This window comes from Nothobranchius furzeri, chromosome 16, assembly GCF_043380555.1.
Source record: "Nothobranchius furzeri strain GRZ-AD chromosome 16, NfurGRZ-RIMD1, whole genome shotgun sequence".
Taxonomy (NCBI): Eukaryota; Metazoa; Chordata; class Actinopteri; order Cyprinodontiformes; family Nothobranchiidae; genus Nothobranchius; species Nothobranchius furzeri.
In genome coordinates this window covers 31,931,710-31,956,746 of record NC_091756.1, presented here as the reverse complement: position 1 = coordinate 31,956,746, position 25,037 = coordinate 31,931,710, and the positions used below count along the sequence as shown (strand labels likewise).

The window sequence follows — 25,037 nt, the reverse complement described above, 5'->3', positions numbered from 1 at the left end:
TAAACTGGAGGGTTATCAGAATACCATGCAAAGTACTTGCACCTTTAATATAGCTTCAGGTTTTACTTATTTGAGAATCAATAGTTCGTTTATGGATATTGCTTCATTTGTTTTTTACCTAAAAGTAGAAGAAATCTTAAAAGAACCAGAGCTGTGGTTGTCTGTATTGCTTAAAGATGAGTCTACCTGAATTTGTACTGAAGTCTAGCTTCTGTAATGAAGCGAGGTTACTCAAAGCCTCTAAGATGATTTTTATTTAAATCATTCTGTCAGCTGGACATCATGCTGGAGTCTGTGAGAGAGTGGCTGCATGAGCGAAGAAACTACTCCCTCTTCATCCTGCATCCCAACAGCCGGCAAGTGACACACACACACACACACACACACACACACACACACACACACACACACACACACCCACACACACACCACCACCACCAGTTTCTTTGTGTTTAAAGTACATCTGCTTTACTTTCAAGTCTCTCTCTCTCTCTCTCTCTCTCTCTCTCTCTCTCTCTCTCTCTCTCTCTCTCTCTCTCTCTCTCTCTCTCTCTCTCTCTGTGTGTGTGTGTGTTTGTTCAGGGTTCGTGAGATTGTACACAAAATCAACGACCACGGACTTTTTGAGTTTGCCCACACGCTCCTGGTGCTGCTGAGCTGCTTCATCGTGTGCCTGGAGGAACCGGACCTGTCTCCAGAGGTGAGCCAAAAACACTTAACACTGTTTCTGTAGATTTTCACACGCTGCTGAATACACACACGCACACACACATGTACACATTCTCGTCTAGCATTTGTTGTGCATGAGGATCGTCATTACTTTTATTGACTGGATTGTGACTAATCCTAACTCTAACCATAACCAGTCTATTCTAAACCCTAGTCTTAACTAAACTTTAATTCACACTAATCCTCTAAAACTAATCAGTAGAGCTCTGCGACATTGTATCAAAGTGAGGACAAGCAAAATGTCGTCATTTTTCTACTAATGTCCTCAGTGTGCAGGTAAAACGCTTGTCATTGGTACTCACTTTGATGTATGGATGAGTACACACACACACACACACACACACACACACACACACACACACACACACAGACTTTGTCTACTAACCTCTTTTGCTTGACAGATGCGATCGAAGCTGGATGTGGCCAGCGTGATATTCACCATCTTCTTTGTCCTTGAGATCCTGGTCAAGGTGAGAAGTCACTTTAGTCTTAGCGCTAACCCTTTAGGAGGACTCTACAAATCATTTGCAAATGTTTCCTCTTCAACGTCTGCAGGTCATTGGAGATGGGTTAGTGTGTGGAGCCTTGCCCTACCTGCAGTCCCCCTGGAACATCTTTAACGTCTTCCTGGTGGTGGTCTCCCTGGTGGATAATATTGTGTATGATGACGTTTCCATACAGGCCGAGAATCCTGACGACGTTAAAGATTCTCCAGCTGTTCCGGGTGCTGAGGTCCGTTATTTAACAATGATTTATTCTCTGGTTCTGTGAGTTTGTAGTTGCAGGTTTAATTTAGACGTTTGCGTCTTGTGTATAACTCAGGATGATGACTGAGTCCATAATGATGAACACGGTGTTAGAGCCCCTGACAGATGCTGTTTCTGGCTCCATCACACATGTGAGTGCTGTGACACTCATCATCGTGTTTTTCTACAGCATCCTGGGTGTTCAGGTTAGTTGATCTGAGGCAACATTTTCATGATATAGTTTGTTTTTAATGCTGTTGATGCTTTCTCCAACAAGCTTGTCTTTTTCCAATGACTGTAGCTGTTTAGAGGGTCCTTATACGGCTGTGAAGGAAGCAATTTGACTAACATCAGGACCAAGGCCGACTGCCTGATCGCTGGCTATTGGTGGAGCGGTAAGCTGTATGACTTCAACAGCGTGGTGCTTGTAAGTACTCTGTCCCTGATCAAAAAGGGGGCCTATTTCTTTTTTTGTCCATCTGAGAAGGACTTTTTCATTCAACCAAACACAAAATGGTTGAGAACTAAAACTCTCTGTTGGTCTTTTAGGGAATGTGGACTTTGTTCATCATGTTCACCGGGAGCTGGGCAAATACCATGTACGACGGCATAAATTCTGTCGGAGTTGATCAACAGGTACTTCTCAGCTATTTCATTCATGTTTAATGCCTGAAATGGTTCTTTACTGATGTTCTCTGGTCAAACCCAGACTCTACCATCACGAGTGGCTCAGTGGGTCTAACAGACATTTTGGATGCCTTTGGGACAGCTGCGTAATAACAAACTCTTTTTCAGCCGGTGCTGAACAACAAGCCCTGGGCAGCCTTCTACTTTGTCTTCTTCATGTGGCTGAGCTTCTTTCTGGCGGACATGTTCATCGGAGCGGCTGCAGAGGGTCAGCAGTACTTCCTGGTTCGTCGGAGGGAGCAGCTGTGGTCCCTGCCCAGAATCGGTAAACGAGTGGCGGTCTATTCCACCTATGCTGATCTCTGTCATCACAGCAGCCTGAAGGTGTTTAGTGTTTCCACTAGTGGGTGAATGTAGTTTTCACTTGTGTGTTTTAGGGACACGCCGGACGAGGTTCACGCTGCTGCAGATGAGGGCACAAGCAATTCTGTTTGACCCTCGCTACAAAACTGCGATAAACCTGTCCACCTTCTTCAGCTTGGTGCTGATGGGTGTGGATATGAGGCATCAGACCACGGTAGCACACACACACACACACGTCTGAGTCTAAAAGTCTCCATCTGCAAGTGTGTTTAATAACTGTTTCTGTGTATTCAGTCTGTCGGCGTCGTGGTGATCCTCTGCCAGGTCATCTTCACCGGCTTCCTGACCAGTGAGATTTTCATCACACTGGTTGGGTATGGCTTCAGGAGATTCCTGTCCAACAAGTAACTTCCTTAAAGGACCTTTTTTTTCAGTATGTGCTACATGTGTCTCACAGTGTGTGTGTGTGTGTGTGTGTGTGTGTGTGTGTGTGTGTGTGTGTGTGTGTGTGTGTGTGTGTGTGTGTGTGTGTGTGTGTGTGTGTGTGTGTTCACTTAGGTTGCTCTATGGTTATTTTTTCATCACATTGATCATGGGCATCAACCTGTCCTTGGACGTGATGCAGCTGGCGGACTCGATGACCTTCAGCCCAACAGCCTTGAGGGTTTTTCGGATCCTCCGCTACTCACAAGGTACAAAATAATTAAACAGATTTATTCAAATGAAACAGATCTTTGGCGGGTGTGTGTTGTATGTGTGCTTAAAGCTGACGTGGCTGTGCTTTTTTTCAGCTCTGAGGATGAAGATGGTGAGGAAGTTTGCTCTGATCCTCTTTAAGAGCCTGCAATGGGTAAATGTGCATGCTGCCATTTTTCTTTCCCATATTTTGGGGGACTTTTTAATTATAAATGTTTATCCTTTAACACTCCTGGAAAACATTCAGCTTTTTGTCTGGATTACAAATGCTCTGCTTGCAGATCTTCCCCCTCTGTGTCTTGCTGGTGTTCGTCCTCGTGGTGTACGCCAATGTTGGGGTGGATGCGTTCAGCACTTTGGGTTAGTTTCTTCAAAAGCACACACACTCTCACACACGCAAACACACACACACACACACACACACACACACACACACACACACACACACACACACACACACACACACAGGTTGCAGATATAGTAACATCCTTGATCTCGTGTGTTGACCAGAATGCTCTGAGGACTACCCGTATGGCGCGGTATGGGGGCCAAAATTAAGACTACTGCCCAGCAGCAGGAGGCTATATAAGTTCCGAAGCAAACTACTGATCTGATTAATGATAAGCTGGCGCCGGTAACTGAGAGGCTGGCGCTGCTTACTGAGAAGTAGCACCTTTACCGGCGTCACTACTAGATATGCTAGGGACTAGCAGCCCTCGGCTGGTAATTGACTGGATCTCACACTCCCTCTGCTGTCTATTAGCATGGATAGGCTAGCGTTAGCCTGGACGGGCTGGTGTTAGCATTGGAGAGGCTAGCCATTAGCGTGCCTAGGCTGGCCACTAGCTGGATTTCCTACCTCCTCGACGGACCATTAGCATGGATAGGCTGGCGTTAGCATCGGAGAGGCTAGCCATAAGCGTGCCTAGGCTGGCCACTAGCTGGATTTCCTACCTCCTCGACGGACCATTAGCATGGATAGGCTGGCGTTAGCATCGGAGAGGCTAGCCATAAGCGTGCCTAGGCTGGCCACTAGCTGGATTTCCTACCTCCTCGACGGACCATTAGCATGGATAGGCTGGCGTTAGCATCGGAGAGGCTAGCCATTAGCATGTCTCGGAGAGTCACTTTATTAGATGCGGGGTTTTTTTTTGTTTTAACTTTTATTAAACGTATGACATACGGTGAGACCAGCAATCACAGTTGCTTCTTTGACAGAACACACTGTTATACAGATTAACTTTAAGCATATTTATTTTTTTTTATTCTTGTTATGGACATATCCCTTGTCTGAAATAAAGTTTGATTGATCATATTGTAAAGCTGACAGCCTGTTAGCATTGATCAGGTGCTGCGTAAACTCCATTCTATTAATTACATGTTGATGGCGTTTTCTTTTTAAATAGTTTGGTTTTTTTGCACATATCAGAGAAAAAGCCAGAGCTAACTAATATGTACTTTTCATCTCTGAATTTTAAATCCTTTGTATTGAATTACAGGTTAGTAATTATTAAAATTGTGATGTTATCTTTATTAAAACTATATATGTAAAATGTGTCTGATAATAATTTCCCTTAGGGGAACAATAGTTTTGTTGCACTAAACTTACTGTTGTCTCTGCTGAAGGTTATGGGATGTGAAGTTTTCTCCTCAGATGATCTTGTCAAAAGAAAAATAGAGTATGGCTGAATTTATACTTTATACCACACACAGTAAGTCAAACTTTACTACAACAAACAGCTGGAGTTTGACCTGAATTTTAAAAGTGGAAAAAGAACTTTATTTAATTAGTCAGCAACCTGTATCCTATTTAAGTCACCACCTGCTTATGTATTAAAATTTAAAGCTCAATAAAACTGTAGCACTTCTTCAATAAGAGTTTTTGTAGATTAACCCTCCCACTGTTCTAATGGGTGTGACCCCACAAGGAAAGCTGACCATTGAGCAGGGTTGATGGTTTATCCCTTGGGTCCACGTGGCAGGGGTGAGGAGTGAACACCACCTCACCCCTGCCACGTGGACCTCAAGGGATAAACCATCAACCCTGCTCAATGGTCAACTTTCCTCACGGGGTCACCCATAGACAGTGGGAGGGTTAAAGAAATTCATCAACATCACAACAAAGTCACATATTTTACTGATAAAAATTAGTGTTTAACAGTGTTGTAGACATGTGTAGTCATTTTTGCATTTTGGTGCAGTTTGTTTAATAAGCTGGTTGTTCGTTCAAAAAAGGTATAGGAACGACATTCATATAGTGCTACAAGTATTCATGTCTCAATAACACCCCCCCCCCCAAAATAAACAATACTAACACAAATAAAGAAGGAACACACGTGTCATCAGCCCATCTGTGTCTTAGCCATCAATACATGTTAATTTTATGTTGACACATTATCATAAGTCCTGCTCATGACAGACATTTTTTTTTCAAGTGAAGCACATAATCAGGCATTTACAGTTTGATTATACACTTTTAGAGCAAGTTACTTTGATGCTAAAAACAGCAACTACTTTGAACACCAAGAAGAGAATTAAAGTTCAGCCAGTCGCAGTGCTTCCATGTACAAGTCTGCTCCAAAACATGAGCTGGCTGTTAACGGGTCTATTCTGTCCAACAATCTGTTGACATTTTGTATTAGTGAGTCTGGATGCTCTGGCACGACAATGTCAGCAGTGGAATCAGAGGCTGGTAAAGATCCCTCAAAGTCATTGCCCCATTCACTGAGGCTGACCTGTGTGGACAAACAAATATTCAAAACAATATTAATGACAAAAAATTTTGCACATTTAACATGTAAAAGCAGAGCAGTACTCAAAAATACAAATATATTTATCATACTGGTTGAGTTGGTTCCACTTCACTTGTCAATTGCCCGGAGATCCACAGCTGGTCAGGGGAGCGGTTTCCAGCAGAGGAAATGCGGTGTCTGTCCCAAGTTCTTCTGAAGACATTTAGGTGGGCGTTGATTCTTGGAATCATTACGTAGTGCAGGCACAGCAGGTGGATCTCATTGTCAGAATCAAGAGCACCCGTAGTTTCCATGTACTGGAACACTGCATGGTAGTTGCAAACCACTGACTGCCACAAATCACGCCAAAGCCTCTCAATGCGTTGATTATGAACACTTCGGCCCGTGATGAAACATCTGCTCTCTAAAAAGAAAAAGCATGTTATCACAAAGACCTATACATCTTCCTCTATAGGAGAATTTGGTCTAAATATGTACATAAATATATTAAGAGAGAATATAATTTAGCCACACTGCAACATTGACCATGGAGACACTTTTTACCCTGAAGCCAGTAAAGGTGTAAGTTGAGAATGAACCATGCCACTCAAAAAAAAAGTGACGTGATTTTTGCACACAGGGTTATGTGCAGATGGGGGAGAGACAGATGAGCAGTGTGGTGGACAAATTATGATCCAGTCCTTAAAAAAAGGATGTTCACGATGAGGTTTTTCCAGTACTGTACTTTACAAAGGCAATTTTATTTATTAATTTTATTGAGAAAAACATTTAAATTATTGGTTGCCATCAGTATGTGAACATTACTGCATGCAATATGAAATCCAGTGGGGTTTCCCCACACAGATGACCAGCTCAGTGGCATAGTGGTAGAATGTCTGCCCTGAGACAGGGAGATTAGGGTTCAAATCCTGGTCAGGTCATACCAATAACTTTGAAAATGGGACCCAATGCCTCCCTGCTTGACACTCTGCTTTAAGGTGTTGGATTAGGGGGTCAAACCACCAAATAGTTCCCGATCACGACCGTGTCTGCAACTCACCACTCCCCATGGGGATGGTTCAAATGTACAGGTCAATTTTCATCACACACCAGTGTGTGTGTTAACTATGAGACTTTAACTTTAACAATGACATAAAACGCTCCACAAAAACAGAACATACCTATGGAAACACAAAGCTGCCACCTACACATAAGAAAATGAGCAGTATCACATGATAAAATTGTATTAAATAATAATGAAGTTATCTAGACAAGGGCAGTAAACTGAAAATTTATCATTACCAAAATGTACAACTTTTACCAATGTCATTTTGCCATTTAAAAAAATGAAAAGATCAGAGTAGGCTGCTGATGTCCATGTCTTTATAACTCATTCACTGCCATTGATGACAAAAGTCGTCATTTTAAATCCAACCGTTCACTATTGTCATGTATTTACTGTGTGGGCAGGGTCCGAAATTAAATTTTTTACTCACCGGCCAAGTTGGCTGGTAGATGATGAAAATCTACCGGCCAAGCATATTTTTTTACCAGCCAAAATTCTAAATGATTTAGATCTACCTAAAGCATGTTATTCTATATTATGTTGATTCCAAACAGAGTGACAAAATAATTAAAACATCAATTAATAAGAAAAACAACTCTTTTGTCATTTTTACTATTTATTTATTTATTTATTTATTTTTAGAGATGTTTTTATGAACTCTTTCAATGAAATCTAGTCAGACTCCTTGTTTTCTCTGTCCATGAAGTCTGGCCTCCTGCTTCTGACACCGTCTTTGTGCCAAAGCATTACAGCCTCATTTGGGTCCTAGTCCTTGATCTCTGGAGAACACAGCTGCACCATGAGTATATCTGAAAGTGTGTCAGGGCTAGGGTTGTCACGGTAACCGGTGTAGTAGTAAACCCCGGTAAAAAAGTTGACAATAATAACCATCTTGTTTTTAAAAAATATATTATCTCGGTGGATTACAGTGGCTGCGGTGTAGGCACGGTGACCCTTACCAGCCACCGTATCATCTGCTGAAGTTGCCGGCGGCACATGCGCACTTTGTTGTTTACGACCAAAACTTTCTTGAAGCTAAAGCTGAAATAATGGCCAAAGGAGGAGACGGCAGCACTCGGGACATTTATTATCCCTCAAAGAAGACAAAGTCGGAAGTATGGGCATTTTTTGGATGTTTGAAGAATGCCGAGGGACAGAGGCTGTGTCAGCTTGCAGCGTGCAAACAGGCAAAAGAGATGTCTCAAGGATGCTTGTTCCGAATTGGCCGGTTCGGAACTCCACTAGAAACTGAATCCCTCGGGAAGTAATTCTTGTTTTATTAAACTACAATGTTATGATTTATGGCGTATTCTGGCAAGTCCGAATTTGAGAAGTTTCTGGTTATTTACCAACATTCCTCAGAAAGCCACGCCCTCCTTCAGATACAAAAATGTTTTTAACCTTAATATGTATCTTTTTGCAACGTGTATGAGTAAACAATGATTAACTTGTTAAGTCAAACACAGTGATTTGAGATATAAATGGATCATTGTAAGAACAATATTCATTTCAAGTTCATTGATTTAAGCACAGATTATTCATACATTTCATTTAAACATCTTGTTCATTCATCACATGATTATTTAGCATATAAGTTGTAATGCCTTGTAGGATTCGTGTGGATTCACTTTTATTCAGAGTGAGGAATCCAGCAGTACGACTTTTAGCAGAGAGAAGGGCTTTTGTGGGAGACCTTGGCAGTTTATTTATGTCTGCGTTGAACAATAAGTGAGCAAAAGGTTGATTTGTGCGTCTGGATCCTCTTGCTGGTGCAACCTTGACTTTGCAGCTCTGGCGTGCATGAAAGGTTATTGTGTCAATTCGATGGTGAAAATTGACCCTTAAGATTCATTACAATCATGATTATCAGTTTTGCCATAATCGAGCAGCCCTAGACTGAGTCAACTATTCACACCTGCAGCTTGACTTCTGTGTCATTTTAAAAAAGACTATTACCTTTGTCAAGGATAGGGGGATATTTGTTAAATAATTAAGACATTGAATGCCAAATTCAACCTGAAGAACTGGTACACCTTAGACTCATGAGCATAATAATTTGAATAATATCAGGCCAGGTAACAATGCTCTCTCTTTGAATTAAGCACAGTTGTGTTTTTATATGATTATTAATGTTATTTGAGAAATACAGACTTGCTACACAGTGAATATATGATACATTTTTGTGGTATTAAAAACACAAAGATTTAATGTTATTATTATAAAATATTTATTAGGACGCTGAACCAAAATGTTCCTGAGCCAGCTGTTGAGGATAAGGACACTCCAGGCACAAATGAGCGGTAAGAACAAAGCACATAGTTTAAACATTCTTCTTTTTTAGTTTTGCATTGTGAGGTATTATTTGAATTTAATTAGGGATACTTAATCCGATCACGTGATTAAAAATTGACCCCAATCACATGATTTTCAAAGTATCTTAATGGATGCAAAAAAATAAATAAATCTGCTTCAACATTGGAACAAGAAATATCTTTTAAATTCATCCTGTGATAGACACTTTGAAACTTAACGACAATGGCTTAGTTTTAATTTTTACAAGTTCCACTACATCAGTATTCTTTGTCTGTTAGACGACAACACTGTAATGTCACACAATTTACAGTGGGTGCAAAATTCAGAAAACATAACATGTAGCGGTTAGCTAGGTAACGTCTCTTCAGGAGAGAAAAATGTCTTCTGTTTGGACATATTGTAAACCGGACAGTGAAGTCAGTGTAACTGACCTTTGTAATGTGTGCATACTGGGTACTTCCTGTGGTAGAAAATACAGAGCTGCATGATCTACCGCCTTTCTCTTTTGGCTTTTTACTTAACCTTAACCCTTACCCATCGTTTAAATTTTCTAACGTTAAAGTCATTTGAGCACAAAAAAGTGCTTTGTGAAGTAAGGGTTAAGGTGTTGCCAAAGCAAATTACCATTAAGTCCCAGTTTGCCACAAACATTGCCAGTTCTAGGTGGCAACTTGGGCAAAAACACTGAGCCAGCCAGCATTGATTTTTATTTCATTTACTTTTATTTAACCAGATGAGTCGATTGAGAACTCATTCTCATTTACGACGATGATCTGGCCAAAAAGCAGCAGCAAAAGACACGTAGTTAGCTTCGAAAGATATGTTGATAAACAAAGATAAATTGCTGTGGAACTGCAAAACATCAGGGTTCGTTGTCTCTAGCTGCGTCAGAGCTGCTTGCGGTAGCTACACGTGTTGTGCAGAGTAAAGCGAGCCTGCCATCCGTGGCGTTACATGCCTTCCCCAAAATGGGAACACTCATCACTCGATACAGCTGTAAATTGAAGACATAAAAAATTGTAAATGTGAGCAATGACTCTGCTTTTAAATATTCATTATATGAACAAATTTATCAATGTACTTCGTAAACCAGTGATTTTTGGTGGTAAGCTAATGAAAATACAAATACAAGAAGAAATAAATATATAATTGATAATAAAAAAAAATTTGGACAACTTGTTTTCTTCTTATTTTTATGCATTGCTCAAGATCAGGACCCAATAATGGCAAATACTCTAAATCTTAAATTTGGGATAAAAAAATGTAACTGGAATATACATATTATCCACACCTTCATTTCCTCACACTTGGACAACCCTCCTGTTCCTCAGTAGTTTTTTGTCATGCTGCTGTTTCTGTTAATTCTGTCTTTCTTGGGATCCTGTGATTACCTTTTTGTAATTCATTTTCTTTCTTCCTTCACATATTTTACTTTTTTTCTCAATTTTTACATCACAAAATATGTTTTAAAATAATTGCTTTTTTCTCTGTTTTGTTCTTGTGAAGCACCTTGTGATTTTTTTTCTAGTGAGGCGCTATAGAAAAAATGTTTCTTATTCAAAACTGGGTGCAGCAATGATTCACACCTAACTTAGTTCTATTTGTGCTTCATTTTTTTTATACAGAAACATTGAGAATATTCTCAAAGAACTGGAGAAGGCAATTGAATATGGAGATGAAAGTCCTGCATCGTATGTAAGTGTGTGCAGATCTCGGATCTGGATGGGTGCAAGACTGGCTCTTAGCCGGAAGTCATTTCAACCTCATTGGCGCATCGATGTCAAGTTCATGGACGATGTTGGAAAAGCTGAAGGAGCAGTTGATTCAGGGGGACCAAAGCGGGAGTTCTTCACCCTTGTTTTGGATTATTTGCATGGTAGTGAGCTGTTTGTAGGACCAGAAAACAGCAAATTCATATCTTACTGCAGTTCAGGTGAGATGCATATTTAGTAATTATTTGACATGTCAAAATCAAGGATGTATTAAATGTTGTTGTTTTTTCAACAGTCATTTTAGCCACAAAAAATATGAACAGTATTGCAGTATTAACATTAGGGGTGTGCTGATTCACAATTTATTCGATGCATCGCAATGAGACGTGCCAATTCAATACTGATTTGTAATCTTTCATAAATGATTATAAATAAAAACTGCCACAAAGCGTGGAAGAAACATGAAAATGAAGCATGCGACCTGGACACTTAAGGGGACTGATCAGCAGTAAATAACAAAACAGCAATGAACAGCTGTTTCTCAGTTCCATTGTTGGTTCTTTTTTAAAACACAGGAAAGGTTTCTCTTTACCTTGCTGACAGTTTGGTTTGCCGACAGCAAAACATCCTCAGAGCTGACGCTGTGCAGCTCCTGTCAGCAAGGTAAAGAGAAACCTTTCCTGTGTTTTAAAAAAGAACCAACAATGGAATTAGAAGCCAAACACAGAAAGAACATACCAAGGAAGCTGTTTCTCAGCTTCAGCCACTGATGGAATTCACTCATCAGGACTAAAGGACAGTTGTGTAAAGCTAAAATAAAATACACCAACAACTCTACCAACATGTGACAGCCCCTTACATGTTTACAGTACGGATTAGATGAAGAGAAAAAGCCGGTGGTTGTTCATCCTAACCAGCTAACTATCAAGTAATGATCAATAAAACTGTCCCGCAACTCCAGCCTCTTTCATAAAACTACAGCATTACTTTGCTGCAAAGCTGAGGCAGCACCAGGGGGGCGTTTGTTCGTTTATAAGTGTTCGATCTGTGGCAGTAGTGTGGTGCGAATGCGATCGTGTATTTTTAATAAGATTCCACAATAGCGGTATAAAGTGGGTGTGGGGGTAGTCTCTATCACAGACTTCACTGAATTGAAATTTAATTGTGAAGTAGCTATGATTGCACACCCCTATTTGACATAGCATTAAAATTTCACACCATTGCTAAAATAAAAAAATGTTATTTCTTCACTGTCATCTGTTCTAAGTGTATTTCACAAAGCATAGTTTTTTTATCTTTAATGTTCCTCACACCACACACAAACTCTACCTTTGTAGCTATGGAAAGAGATGACTACTTCTACGCCGCAATGACCATTGCAATGTCTCTAGTCCATGGAGGACCTGCTCCCCGGTTCTTCTCCAGAACTCTATTCCATGCACTCACAGAGTCACCAGAGATGACAACGGTGACCATTGACGAAGTTCCAGATTTGAAATTGAGAGAAGATCTACAGAAGGCCAGTATATAAATACACATGTTTATGTATATAACATACATTATTTGGTGTATAAACATATATCACAATATTTTATAGGTTTGTTCTGGTGAAGTTCCTGAGAACCTTGAAGACACCATTGACTTGGCAGGGTCACGACGCAACTTGGCAACACCTGAAAATGCACAAAAAATGGCTCTGGACACTGCACACTGGTACATCTTTGGCAGAACACGGTCTGCATTTGAGAGGTAATGATAGTACACACAACCTTGTGCTAGTGACTATTAAAAGCAGAACTCACAACAGTCATATTACTTACACTATTTTACTTTATACCAAACACACACCAGATGCAAATTCTTCAAACAGTGCCCCAGTGATTCAGAATCAGAAGGGTTTTATTGTTATGTGTGCATGAAATCACAACATTAGGTAATTGCTGCGGTACTTGGTGCAAGAAAAAATAAATGATTAGCAAAAATTAGAATTAAGAAAGAAACCCAATGAAAAGATAAAAATATAATATTGGCAATAATTAGAGAAGCGGGTACTATTTATACAAGACAGTCTAGATACTGGTCAGAGCAGATCAGTTGAGGTGCCAACACAACACAGGGTTATGTGACTGAAGCAAAGCAAATGGAGTGGGCAGCTCTATGATTGACATTCCTGGCTCCGACCACATGGGAAGAAACTGTTCTTGCCAGATGGGAGTGAATCCCAATCCTGTCCCTCAAGGCACATTGCCCTGCATGGTTTAGATCAGACTCAATTCTGGGCCTCGATTACCGGTTTCCAGCATGTTTTAGTTTTAACCCTGATTCAAAACACCTGATTTCAATCAGCAGGTGATTAACAGGCTTCTGCAGAGCCTGATGAGATGCTGCACAGGATCAAGTGTGTTGTAGCACAGAAACCACTAAAACGTGCTAGATACTGGCCCTCGAGGCCCAAACGAATAGCCCTGATTTAGATGTTGCCTGGCTATAAAGACACACAAAGTTTTGGCTTTAACACCCTCTGGTGTTGTTTTAATTCACTGTTATAAAAACAAACTGCTGTACTCTCCTCCTCATGTGCTGTTTTCAACACTTAATCTAACCGCTGAAATGTCTCCTCAGCCTTCAATGTTTTCTACAGGAGCGATTCATCACTAAGTCAAACAAATCAGCTGTGATCACACAGTGAAAGATTTGAAAACGTGCAGGAACCACACTCCTGGATGCACACTCCAGCACTAGCATGTCAGCTAGCCCATAGCTAGCTGACCATAGGTCTTGGTACTGACATACAAGTCCCTACAAGGAATGGCTACAGCCTGGGACATAATTTTGGGGGGGGACGGGTGGGACATGTCCCCCCCCCACTTTTTCAAAAGGCAGTTTTGGTCCCCTGCACTTTTTTCCGTCCAAAAACAATATTACGCTCCATTAAATGGATTTGGTTGAGCACTAGGACCGAAACGGAAACCGGTTTCCTATTAGACCCGCCCAAAAGCTAATCTATTGGCTCTGCTGATACTTGCTAACGTATTATTGGCTGTTGCTGCTGTCACTCAAGTTGGAAACAGTCAGAACGTGCTCACGTTGTTTTGCTAGTTTGGAGCCGCTAGGGAACACCGGTACTGAGTCACATCGTCAACTAGACGCTGTGTAATATCAGAGCTCAGCTCAGCTTCCATTACATAACATTTGAATAAGTGTTCATTTGTGAGTCTTTGGTAGTTAGGCACAGCCAGGTGGCAACATGTCAAGAAAACGAAAAGTGGATATAAGAGACTTCTTTCAAAGTCAAAACGTAAGTTGGAACATGTGACACCCCTGCATTAAGCTCAGACTCACCTCCTCCTTCACAAACATACTCAAAACTAACTTTTACAAACTCATCTCCTCCACATAACTGACTCCTCAGACACAATGTATTCGTATTATTATAATTATTTTTTTTAATTACTATTATCATCATAATTATTATTACTAGTAGTAGTAGTAGTAGAAGTGTAACTTCAAAACTTTTATCATTTAACTTTATTGTAAACTTATCTATTGCAATGTATATGTTCACATTAAAAAGCTCTGAAAAATGAACAGTATCATCATCGTCAACAGATTTTTTTAAGCTTAATGTCAAAGATGTACACTTTTCATTAGATTTATCTTATTTTTTCCATTTATTTTTTGTGTGTTGAAATGCAACAACTGTTTAAACACTTTTAAGGGAAAAAAAACATTTAATATGTTTTTATACACTCAAATGTTAGGGTGATGATCATGTGTAAAACATTAGTTCAGCATGTCCTCTAACACAGCAAATGAACAAACGGCCAGATCTCAGGAGGGACCGTTTTTGTATAAATAATTTTTATACTTTTGACTAGGCCTGGGAAAGTAACACATTTTGCTGGACGATATTTTGTCCAACAAATTGTTGATGATAAACGATATCATTGTCAACATTATCTAGACCAAAATAACCACTAATATAATGTTAATATATCATAATAATGCAAGTACACCCTTTAAAATGCAACAAATAAACCTTCATTTAACATTGAAATGTCCAGAACCAGAACTTCTAAATGAATAAAAATAACAAACAAAAATTAAATAAAAAAGGAATCTCACTCCGTTTGAAAATGTTGCACCAAAAACAATAAAAAAAGACCCAAAACAATAAATACAATGACCTATCCATTGTCAACAGCCAAAACTGCACTTCAATAATGATAATAAATAAAAATAATAATAGAGTTGTACATTTTTTAACTTTGATATATATATATAAAGAGAGAGAGAGAGAGAGAGAGAAAGAGAGAGAGAGAGAGAGAGAGAGAGAGAGAGAGAGAGAGAGAGAGGATGGAAAATTATTGAGATGGGCACGTGACGTGTCAAGGGGTCTTTACATAACACCCCCCACCCCAAATCCGCACAGGCCTGCTGTGTCCCCCCCACTTCTGAAATCAAAATTTCGTCCCTGGCTACAGCATTATCTTGTCAGCCTTTTGCATAGACATGCCCCTTCGCGGGACCTTTGCTCTGATGACAGGGAGCTGTTGATGTTTCTGTGCACCAAGTGCAGGTCACGAGGGGACCGTGCGTTTTTCTGGTGTTGGCTCATACACTTTGAAACCAGATGCCTTTGGTGGTGCACCAGTCACCTCCATTGATGGTTTTTAAAGACCCATTTTTATGTCAAGGCATTCCAGGATTAGCATTTTTTTAACTTGGTTTTGTTGCCCCTGCCTCTTATTATTTTTACTGTATTTTAATTGTCTGTTTTAACTTCTCTCCTTTAATATTTCTATGTTGGTTTTACGATTGTTACACTTTATTTAAAGCTTTTATGTTTTATTTGTGTTGTGTTCAGCACCTTGGATCCGTCATGGAATCTTATAGAATGAATGAGATGAAATAGACATGTAAATGTAGACCCTTATTACACACTGGATCACTCTCCAGGAAACTCGTTTTGGTCGCTTGTATCTGCGATCTCATTCTTTCTGTCACTACCCAAAGCTTGTGACCATAGGTGAGGGTAGGAACGTAGATCGACTGATAAATCAAGAGCTTTGCCTTCTGGCTCAGCTCTCTCTTCACCATGACAGATCAGTACAACGCCTGCGTCACTGCAGAAGCAGCACCAATCTGCCTATCGATCTAGCGCTCCATCTTTCCCTCTCTCGTGAACAAGACCCCGAGATACTTAAACTCCTCCACTTGAGGCACTAATTTTCCTTTCTTTTTTCAGTTTCATATTCACCAGCCTTTGTTAGCACTCCACCTTCTAGTAAATTTAGCTGTCTGTTGTAACCTCAAAGTCAGCCACTCCTGCAAGATTTGCAATGAGATCTTTCAGGATCACAATCTCATTACAGGGCTGTAGTTCAAAGCCCTTTATTTAACTGGATCTACGCTGGATTTGGATTTTATAGCATTTTCCCAAAAGCTTTGGCTATTACTAATCTTTGTTTTTGTACAAAGATTTCATATAGCACGTTACAATGTTAGCTCTTTTTTTTTTATATATTAATTTGAAAATCACTTGCTAAATATATTTTGTCATGCTAGGTTCAAAGATGGCTTAAAGACCCTGGGTGTTTATTCTGCCATGATGGAAAACAAGGAGTTCTTCTTGAAGATCATGTGTCATCACGACAACCGAATAACAGCCAAAAACATCAAAAATGCATTCAGACCTGTGCTACACACCCCTGGGTCCAACAAGCGTTCCACTGAGAACTTGATACTCTGTCTGTGGGAAAACTTCATCTTGGAAGCAGAGGGTATGGGAGGCATACTAAAAAAATGAGAATATGATGCAAAGTCCATTTATTTCAGTAATGTTTCATAAATTTTTGAGATGTTTAATGTGGGGTTTTCATCAGCTGTAAGCCATAACATTTTGTTACAGTTATAACAAATAAACAGTTGAATTATCTGGATTTGCATGGAATGCGTCTACTCATAGATTTGTTTCACCTTTAAGTTGAATTACTGACATAAAGTAACTTTTGCTCCAGATTCTCATTTTTCTAATTTCACCTGTACGTTGTAAGAACACAAACTGTTTTTATTTCTGCTTTGTTTTTGTTTCTGAAATAGAACAACTCATAACAATTTAACCTGGAAGATGATAAAAAACAACTACAATTTACATGGTTAGGCCTTTTTAAAAACTTTACATTTTTATGCATTATATTTAGAATGTCACTTTAACCCTACAGTTTATGAATATACATGCTTATAGAAACAATGCTTCCAGTACTTTCCAACATTATGTCATTTTTTCTTTATTTTGTAGATGAAGATTCAGATGTCTCGTTGGAGATGATCCTGTTTTTCTCCACTGGCTTGAAATCCTTTCCTCCACTTGACCTAAGGTCCAGTCCAACTCTGTGCTTTCTACATGATCCTGAGGAATGTGGGGAGTTTTCCAAATACCCAAAAGCTAACACATGCACAAACCGGCTGTATCTCCCCATAGTCCACACAACATACCAAGAATTCAAAAGCCACATGGTTTTTGGGATTGGTGCAAGTGAAGGGTTTGGACTATCATAGTTATTAAATGATTGTTCCTTTGTTCAAGGTTGGCTAATAGAATTATTTTGAAATGTTTTATTCATATTAGCCTTTGCATTTTAGGTGCCAATTTCTCCCACAGAAAACAGTTTTATTGGTTAGAGTACAGATTTTACCAAATGTGCTCCATTGTTCTCATTCTGATTCTATTGAGTCTATTGTTTTGAATATTTGTTTGTCCACACAGGTCAGCCTCAGTGAATGGGGCAATGACTTTGAGGGATCTTTACCCGCCTCTGATTCCACTGCTGACATTGTCGTGCCAGAGCATCCAGACTCATTAATATAAAATGTCAACAGATTGTTGGACAGAATAGACCCGTTAACAGCCAGCTCATGTTTTGGAGCAGATTTGTACATGGAAGCACTGCGGCTGGCTGAATTTTTGATGGCAACATTAAAAAAATCTTTAGCTCACTACTGCAGAGTGTTCTGTATTTCTTCCACTTAAGTGATTTTTATTGAGGCATGAGTACTTGTAGCACTACATGAATGTCGTTCCTATACCTTTTTGAATGAACAACCAGCCCTTATTAAACAAACTGCACCAAAATGCAAAAATACTGACTACACATCTACAACACTGTTAAGACAGTCATTTTTATCAGTAAAATATGTGACTTTCTTGTGATATTGGTGAATTTCTTTAATCTACAAAAACTTATTGAAGAAGTGCTACAGTTTTATTGAGCTTTAAATTTGAATACATTAGCAGGCGGTGACTTAGGATACTGAATAGTTAAATAAAGTTCTTTTTCCACTTTTAAAATTCAGGTCAAACTCCAGCTGTTTGTTGTAGTAAAGTTTGACTTACTGTGTGTGGTATAAAGTATAAATTCAGCCATACTCTATTTTTCTTTTGACAAGATCATCTGAGGAGAAAACTTCACATCCCATAACCTTCAGCAGAGACAACAGTAAGTTTAGTGCAACAAAACTATTGTTCCCCTAAGGGAAATGATTATCAGACACATTTTACATATGTAGTTTTAATAAAGATAACATCACAATTTTAATAATTACTAACCTGTAATTCAATACAAAGGATTTAAAATTCAGAGATGAAAAGTACATATTAGTTAGCTCTGGCTTTTTCTCTGATATGTGCAAAAAAAAAACTAAAAAGAAAACGCCATCAACATGTAATTAATAGAATGGAGTTTACGCAGCACCTGATCAATGCTAACAGGCTGTCAGCTTTACAATATGCTTAAAGTTAATATGTATAACAGTGTGTTCTGTCAAAGAAGCAACTGTGATTGCTGGTCTCACCGTATGTCATACGTTTAATAAAAGTTAAAACAAAAAAAAAACCGCATCTAATAAAGTGACTCTCCGAGACATGCTAATGGCTAGCCTCTCCGATGCTAACGCCAGCCTATCCATGCTAATGGTCCGTCGAGGAGGTAGGAAATCCAGCTAGTGGCCAGCCTAGGCACGCTTATGGCTAGCCTCTCCGATGCTAACGCCAGCCTATCCATGCTAATGGTCCGTCGAGGAGGTAGGAAATCCAGCTAGTGGCCAGCCTAGGCACGCTTATGGCTAGCCTCTCCGATGCTAACGCCAGCCTATCCATGCTAATGGTCCGTCGAGGAGGTAGGAAATCCAGCTAGTGGCCAGCCTAGGCACGCTAATGGCTAGCCTCTCCAATGCTAACACCAGCCCGTCCAGGCTAACGCTAGCCTATCCATGCTAATAGACAGCAGAGGGAGTGTGAGATCCAGTCAATTACCAGCCGAGGGCTGCTAGTCCCTAGCATATCTAGTAGTGACGCCGGTAAAGGTGCTACTTCTCAGTAAGCAGCGCCAGCCTCTCAGTTACCGGCGCCAGCTTATCATTAATCAGATCAGTAGTTTGCTTCGGAACTTATATAGCCTCCTGCTGCTGGGCAGTAGTCTTAATTTTGGCCCCCATACCGCGCCATATACCCCTGCATCGGCCTGGACCGCTACTCTAATTTTAAAAGCTTTGGATATGCGTTTCTGACCGTCATCAGGATCTTCACAGGCGACGGCTGGGTTGACATCTGGACCGTACGTCTAAACTCACACATGCATTTCACCATGTTGACTCTGGCCGCTCACGCCTGCCTGCCAGAGAGGGAATGACATTGTCTCTCCTGTAATGCAGGACCATGCAGACCCGGAGACGACTCGTGCTCTTCCGTTTGGATCTCATTGCTTTATTCGGTTTCGTTTGTCATCATCTCCCAGCTCATCCTCTGGAACATGATGCCAGCATTCATCGTAGAGGCCGTGGAGCAGAACTTGGAGGTAATGCACAAAACACTAAAACACAACAGCTACTCACGATGCAGCTAAGAACATCCATGTTTAGTGGAATCATCATCTGACATGAAATCATGTCAAAGCCCCAGAGTTTGAGCACATTGTTACCACAAAGTCAAGCTTGTTCCCAGAGCGGGTTGAACTCTGCTAGGACGTTCTTTGGTCTCTGATCTTGTTGGTGGAACCTGTGGAAAAGAGAACCTGTGGTTTGGGAATCCTGGGATCTCATCTCTGCCTCCTGCAGATGATGTGGTTGTTCTTTGGCATGCACTGGGGCTGAAGATGCTGGGATGGGAGACCGCTCCTTTAGATCTGAGGCCACAAGAAGTTTAGCAGGATTTTTCTGAGACACTTTTACTATTGAAACAAACATGTTCATTTGTGTTTTTAGGAGAAAATATTCACTGTTTCATCATTACTGATCCTGGGAAAAAAGGGTGTTGGAATGTTATGAATGTTGTTTATTGAGAAACGGGTGAAAAACCAGTGTTGGTAGATCCAGCTCTTTAAGATTGTTATGTCTTTTTTCAGATAAGATACGAAGAACAGCTGAAGGAGGATGAGCGGGAGTGGGATCTGGAGGACCAGCAGAGGAGAGTTGCAGCAGCATTAGCAGCAGCAGGGTCCGTGAGCAGGAGCAGAAGTACCAGCAGTGGGAGCAGCAGCAGCAGATACAGTATTAGCAGCAGCAGGAGCAAAAGTAGCGGCAGCTGGAGCAGCAGCGGGAGCTGCAGCAGGAACTTGAGTAGTAGCAGAGGGAGCTGCAGCAGGAGAAGCCGCAGCAGCGGGGAGCTGGAGCAGGAGGAGCAGCAGCAGCGGGGAGCTGCAGCAGGAGAAGCAGCAGCAGCGGGGAGCTGGAGCAGGAGGAGCAGCAGCGAGAGCTGCAGCAGGTGCAGGAGGAGCAAGAGTCGGAATAGACGGACAGCAGTACTCCTCCGACAAAAACGTTGAAGTTTCAGGACATTTTATAAGTTTTCCAGGTTTTTGTTGTTGTTTTTGTTTGGAGTTAAAAAGTTTTCCAGTTTGTTTATTCGTTTGGTGTTAAAAATTAAAGTTCACAGTTACCTACTGAAACAGCTCTAGTGGTCTTTTAGGGAAACATTCTTTTGTTTGACACGCTGAGCGGTCTGTCAGTGCCAGAGACCTCTGCTCCCTGTTCACAGGTTACTGAAATGCTGCCGCTGGCCTTCTGACTTTCACTAAACGGTGTTAATTCATGTGTTATTTCATTATAAAATCACTCTCTAGACATCAATATGGGATTGAACAAACATGTTGTCAGGTTTTTAGGATTTAAGGTCTCCACAGGTGTGATAATGTGGGTCAGAACAGATTTCACTGGAATCCTATTTTATCAGCTGAGTGTTTAATCTGAAAAACATCAGGAGTTCTGCATCTTCTTTGGAATTAGCAAACAAGATCTTACTGACTCTAAGAAGTACTTGTTAGTCACCATTTTATTCATTAAATCCTGTCCTAATAAGGATTTAGATGATTAGATCAAACAGGTCTGTTCAGTGGTTTTGAACCAACGTTCACTCAAACTGCCTCTGCACACACCGGTTGGTTAGCAGGTCAGTTAGTGAGCCTGGATTTGAGTAGCAACCACATCGAATCTCAATTTTTATCTCAAAATGTACCCTGCATTAACAAAAAACCCGCTTGAGTTTCTTCGCTTCTTAACCCTCTGCACTGATGGGAGGAGACGAGAGGATGTGAGCGTTGTTTCTGCACGAGGTTAAAGGCCATGTTCCACCCCTCTGACAGGTTTTAGGCCGTTCCTCTTGCTGTATGCAGCTCTGCCTGACTCATTTAATAAGGTTTTGTTGCTGTAGGTGTTCAATACATTCAATATAAAGCTGTTCTCACACACCCACAGAAGGCTCCTTTGGAAGTCACAAACATTTAGCAAAGAGAAATTTCTTTTATGTGTGTGGAGGACAGCTTTTATGAGATCACATCTGAGGCGCTGCTGGTCACTCAGCAGCTGATCAAACTGAGGAGACCTCAGGAACCGACAGCCGTGTCTGCAGCGTTTGGCCTAAAGCCGTATGTCAAAGAGGTGCATTGGCCCCGGCCGGGGAAGTTTCTGCAGGAGTTTAAAACTAATTCTCTTCGACAATTCTTGATTTATGTTTCCAGGAAACTGCTTTGCTTCACCTTATTGCTTTAATGTGTGTTGGTTTCATAAACGGGTTTGTCAGAACCTGTGAGTTGAGAAGGAGTCGGGTTCCTTCAGAAAATCTATTAAAGCAAAGGAATATTTTGTTCTTGCAGACTTTTATTTGTTCTTGTTTTCATCCTTCCATGTGTTCGCTTTGGATCAGCTGTTGCTTGAGTCCAGATGTGTTTTATTTGGTCACCTGTTCTCCATAAAACTCTTCCTGAAGGTGTTTTCGTAACGGTGAAGAGGCTCAAAGCAGCAGACATCAACCAGGAATTGAAGGAAAGAGCCATTTTCTGTATAGGTCACCTGTTGTGTCACCTTGGAGACCACTTGGGATCGGAGCTTCAGGGGGTCCCCGTTAAAGCTTCAGCACACAGATTTGTCAACAAAAGACAAACTAGAGATGTGAAAATAACTTCCCTTCCTCTTCAGGCTGACCTGTCTCTGCACAAACAACAGTCAGGACCCGTTCCCCGACCCAAAGGTGCAGGGAAGCTACCCTCTCGTCCCCCGGGGTAAACCCCAACACAGGCAGAGAGTCTTGGGGCTAACAAAAAGTCACCCCCAGCCCTCCGCCTCTCACCTGGAGAAACTCCAGCAAAGGAGAGTGTCCAACCCCTCTCAAGGACTTGGGTTCCAGAGCCACTGCTATGTGTTGAGGTGAGTCCGACTATATCTAGCCGGTACCGCTCAACTTCTGCCACAAGCTTCTGCTCCTTCCCCGCCAGCGAGGTGACGTTCCATGTCCCAAAAACCAGTTTCCTTGTCCGGGGATCGGACCGCCAAGGCTCCCGCCTTGGTCTACCACCCGATCCACATTGCACCGAACCCTTCATGTTCCTCCTGTGGGTGGTGGGTCCACAATTGGATGAACCCATGTATCCGGTTCGGATACTTGATACTAAAAAATAAACAAACAATGTAAAATGGTGCCCTGTATTGAATGTAATTGTCGTATAAATGTAAATAAACAATTCTCCAGCGATTTGATTTTTTTCACCTTCCTTTCTTTAGTCCACTTGACATGGAGCCACAGTTAGTTTGGGGCACATTTTTACTTGAAAAATAGTATTTAAACTGATCAAGCTTTGGCTTTAATGACATTGTGTAGGTACTATCTATACATTACGTTGCTCTATTTAAAAGTAACAAGATAAAAGCACTTCAGCACATAAAATTAAGATTGTCACTTGCCAAATAGAGACTACACCCTCCTGTTTACCTATAAGAAACGCCTCAAAATATCTTTAAATTCTTTATTGATGATTTAATTGTAGACAACTAAAATGGCATTTTACTTGCCAAAAAGTGATTGAATCGCTCAGATTTTCACGAAGGCTAAAATTGACCAAATAAGGGTTTTATGTATTATCTGTTGATGTTACTACTCATACTGTCTACTGTATCATCATAAACACCCCAAAAATGGCAACAAATGATCATTTCCCTTGCCAAAAATTGATCACAGAGTCCTGGTCACCTGTAAAGGGTTAAATTTACCTAAATATTACTTTATTTATTATGTCTTGATGTTATTAGTGCCATCACAGGATGCTGGGTGTCTTCCACATTCATAAACACCTCAAAAATGGCAACAAATGATCATTTCCCTTGCCAAAAATTGATCACAGAGTCCTGGTCACCTGTAAAGGGTTAAATTTACCTAAATATTACCATATTACCTTATTTATTAGTGGCTAATCATTTTTTGGCAGCGAGTCGATTTATGGCACAACACCGGGTGTCGTAGCACTCTGTTGTGACCTCTGTTTTACATTGTTTTTTAACATATAGAAAAAAAAACTTGTGAAGGTGTGGCGGATTATATTTAGCTCTGGTGCACCGCCACAATCATTTATATGTAGAAGAAAACCTGCCCATATGACACACTACACTAAATTATAATCTGTAAACACAGCTGCATGCAGCACTGGCTGCTAGCATTACACCAGACATAAATAGCTGATGTAGTGCTAGCAAACAGGATGAACAGGTGGGAGAATGTGTTGCAATAATTGATCCCGCTACAACACATAGGTGTTGATCCTCCATCTTCTTCTTTACCCCTCAGAGCCTGAGGGGGCACAGCGGAATGCAGTCTAAAATTCCGCCCAGTGGTGATGTCACAAAGCCACTGGGTGGAATTTTAGACAGCATTTATTTTTTGTCTGCTACTGATTCACAGCTATTTGAATGAAGAAAATGCTCAGAAATGCTTCTTTGAGCTTAATTTTCTTTAGATAGATCTTTGGATATCCTTTTCATTGTGTGAATGTGTGTGTGTGTGAATGGATGAATGATACACTGCAGTGTAAAGCACATTGGAGTCCTTACTCTGAGAGGTGCTATACAAGTGCGGGTCATTTATCAATTTATCGTTTATATGTTTTAGCATTTGTCGTAGCAAAAGAAAAATGCCTTAAGAACAAACAGAAAAAAACATGATTTTCATTGAAGTGGGTCATTAAATAGTGGCATGAGTTCAGTTTACTAATTCAATTAGTTACAGATATCCTAATTAAGCAAATCCATTGAACACTGACTTGTTATGTCAGTAAATTTTTAGCAATTCTCATCCTAAGCCAGCATGTAGTGAAAGAGGAGAGAAAAACTCCCCTTTAACAGCAGGAAGCCTGCAGAAACCTTTATTTATATAGCCCCTTCCACCTGCCAGAAGGCGAGCCAAAGACCTGTACACGCATTAAAAACATCGCTGACCCATATATTAAGACTAGATAAAAGCAGGAGATAAGAGCAAAGAATGATAATAAAAAACAAGTTAAATATGTCAAATAAAACTGGATTCAAACGAGCTAAAGGATCTAAAAATGTGGCTGGCTCGCGTGCTGAGGGAACGCCAAACTCTGTGTTTAACCGTTAGCCTTTTTAGGCGCTTGTTTTAAATAAGACATCACTCGGAAATTAGGAAATTATGTGATGGTCTTTCGTAGTTTTGGTAATAATTTGGTTAATATGAGAGTTTAGTTGTTACTCGTTTTGCGTTGCTGCTGATGTC

At 40.6% G+C, this 25,037-nt stretch overlaps 2 protein-coding genes across 2 annotated transcripts; both read left to right on the top strand.

Annotated features, from left to right (window-relative positions):
- The first annotated feature begins 677 nt into the window (after positions 1-677).
- On the top strand, positions 678-23,353 carry LOC107387601 (voltage-dependent T-type calcium channel subunit alpha-1H). The gene is made up of 14 exons (XM_054749138.2): positions 678-700; positions 1,131-1,199; positions 1,285-1,461; positions 1,552-1,681; positions 1,777-1,902; positions 2,025-2,111; positions 2,271-2,427; positions 2,540-2,679; positions 2,760-2,869; positions 3,024-3,157; positions 3,257-3,315; positions 3,443-3,521; positions 19,697-19,839; positions 20,386-23,353. Exons 3-14 carry the CDS (start codon positions 1,391-1,393, stop codon positions 20,803-20,805), a joined length of 1,656 nt encoding a protein of 551 aa, XP_054605113.1. The 5' UTR covers positions 678-700; positions 1,131-1,199; positions 1,285-1,390; the 3' UTR covers positions 20,806-23,353.
- Positions 9,967-17,984, top strand: LOC129166550 (G2/M phase-specific E3 ubiquitin-protein ligase). The gene is made up of 5 exons (XM_054749139.2): positions 9,967-11,205; positions 12,322-12,503; positions 12,582-12,733; positions 16,553-16,767; positions 17,286-17,984. Exons 1-5 carry the CDS (start codon positions 10,995-10,997, stop codon positions 17,543-17,545), a joined length of 1,020 nt encoding a protein of 339 aa, XP_054605114.1. The 5' UTR covers positions 9,967-10,994; the 3' UTR covers positions 17,546-17,984.
- Positions 23,354-25,037: the final 1,684 nt, after the last annotated feature.

Bases quoted from the DNA above. Each gene is read 5' to 3' on its own strand.
- LOC107387601 (XM_054749138.2), top strand. From the start codon at position 1,391: ATGATGACGTTTCCATACAGGCCGAGAATCCTGACGACGTTAAAGATT. The intron at 1,682-1,776 runs GTTAGTTGATCT...CAATGACTGTAG, and splicing joins ACAGCATCCTGGGTGTTCAG to CTGTTTAGAGGGTCCTTATA. The intron at 2,428-2,539 runs GTAAACGAGTGG...TGTGTGTTTTAG, and splicing joins GTGGTCCCTGCCCAGAATCG to GGACACGCCGGACGAGGTTC.
- LOC129166550 (XM_054749139.2), top strand. From the start codon at position 10,995: ATGGGTGCAAGACTGGCTCTTAGCCGGAAGTCATTTCAACCTCATTGG. The intron at 12,734-16,552 runs GTAATGATAGTA...TTGTCATGCTAG, and splicing joins ACACGGTCTGCATTTGAGAG to GTTCAAAGATGGCTTAAAGA. The intron at 16,768-17,285 runs GTATGGGAGGCA...TTTATTTTGTAG, and splicing joins CTTCATCTTGGAAGCAGAGG to ATGAAGATTCAGATGTCTCG.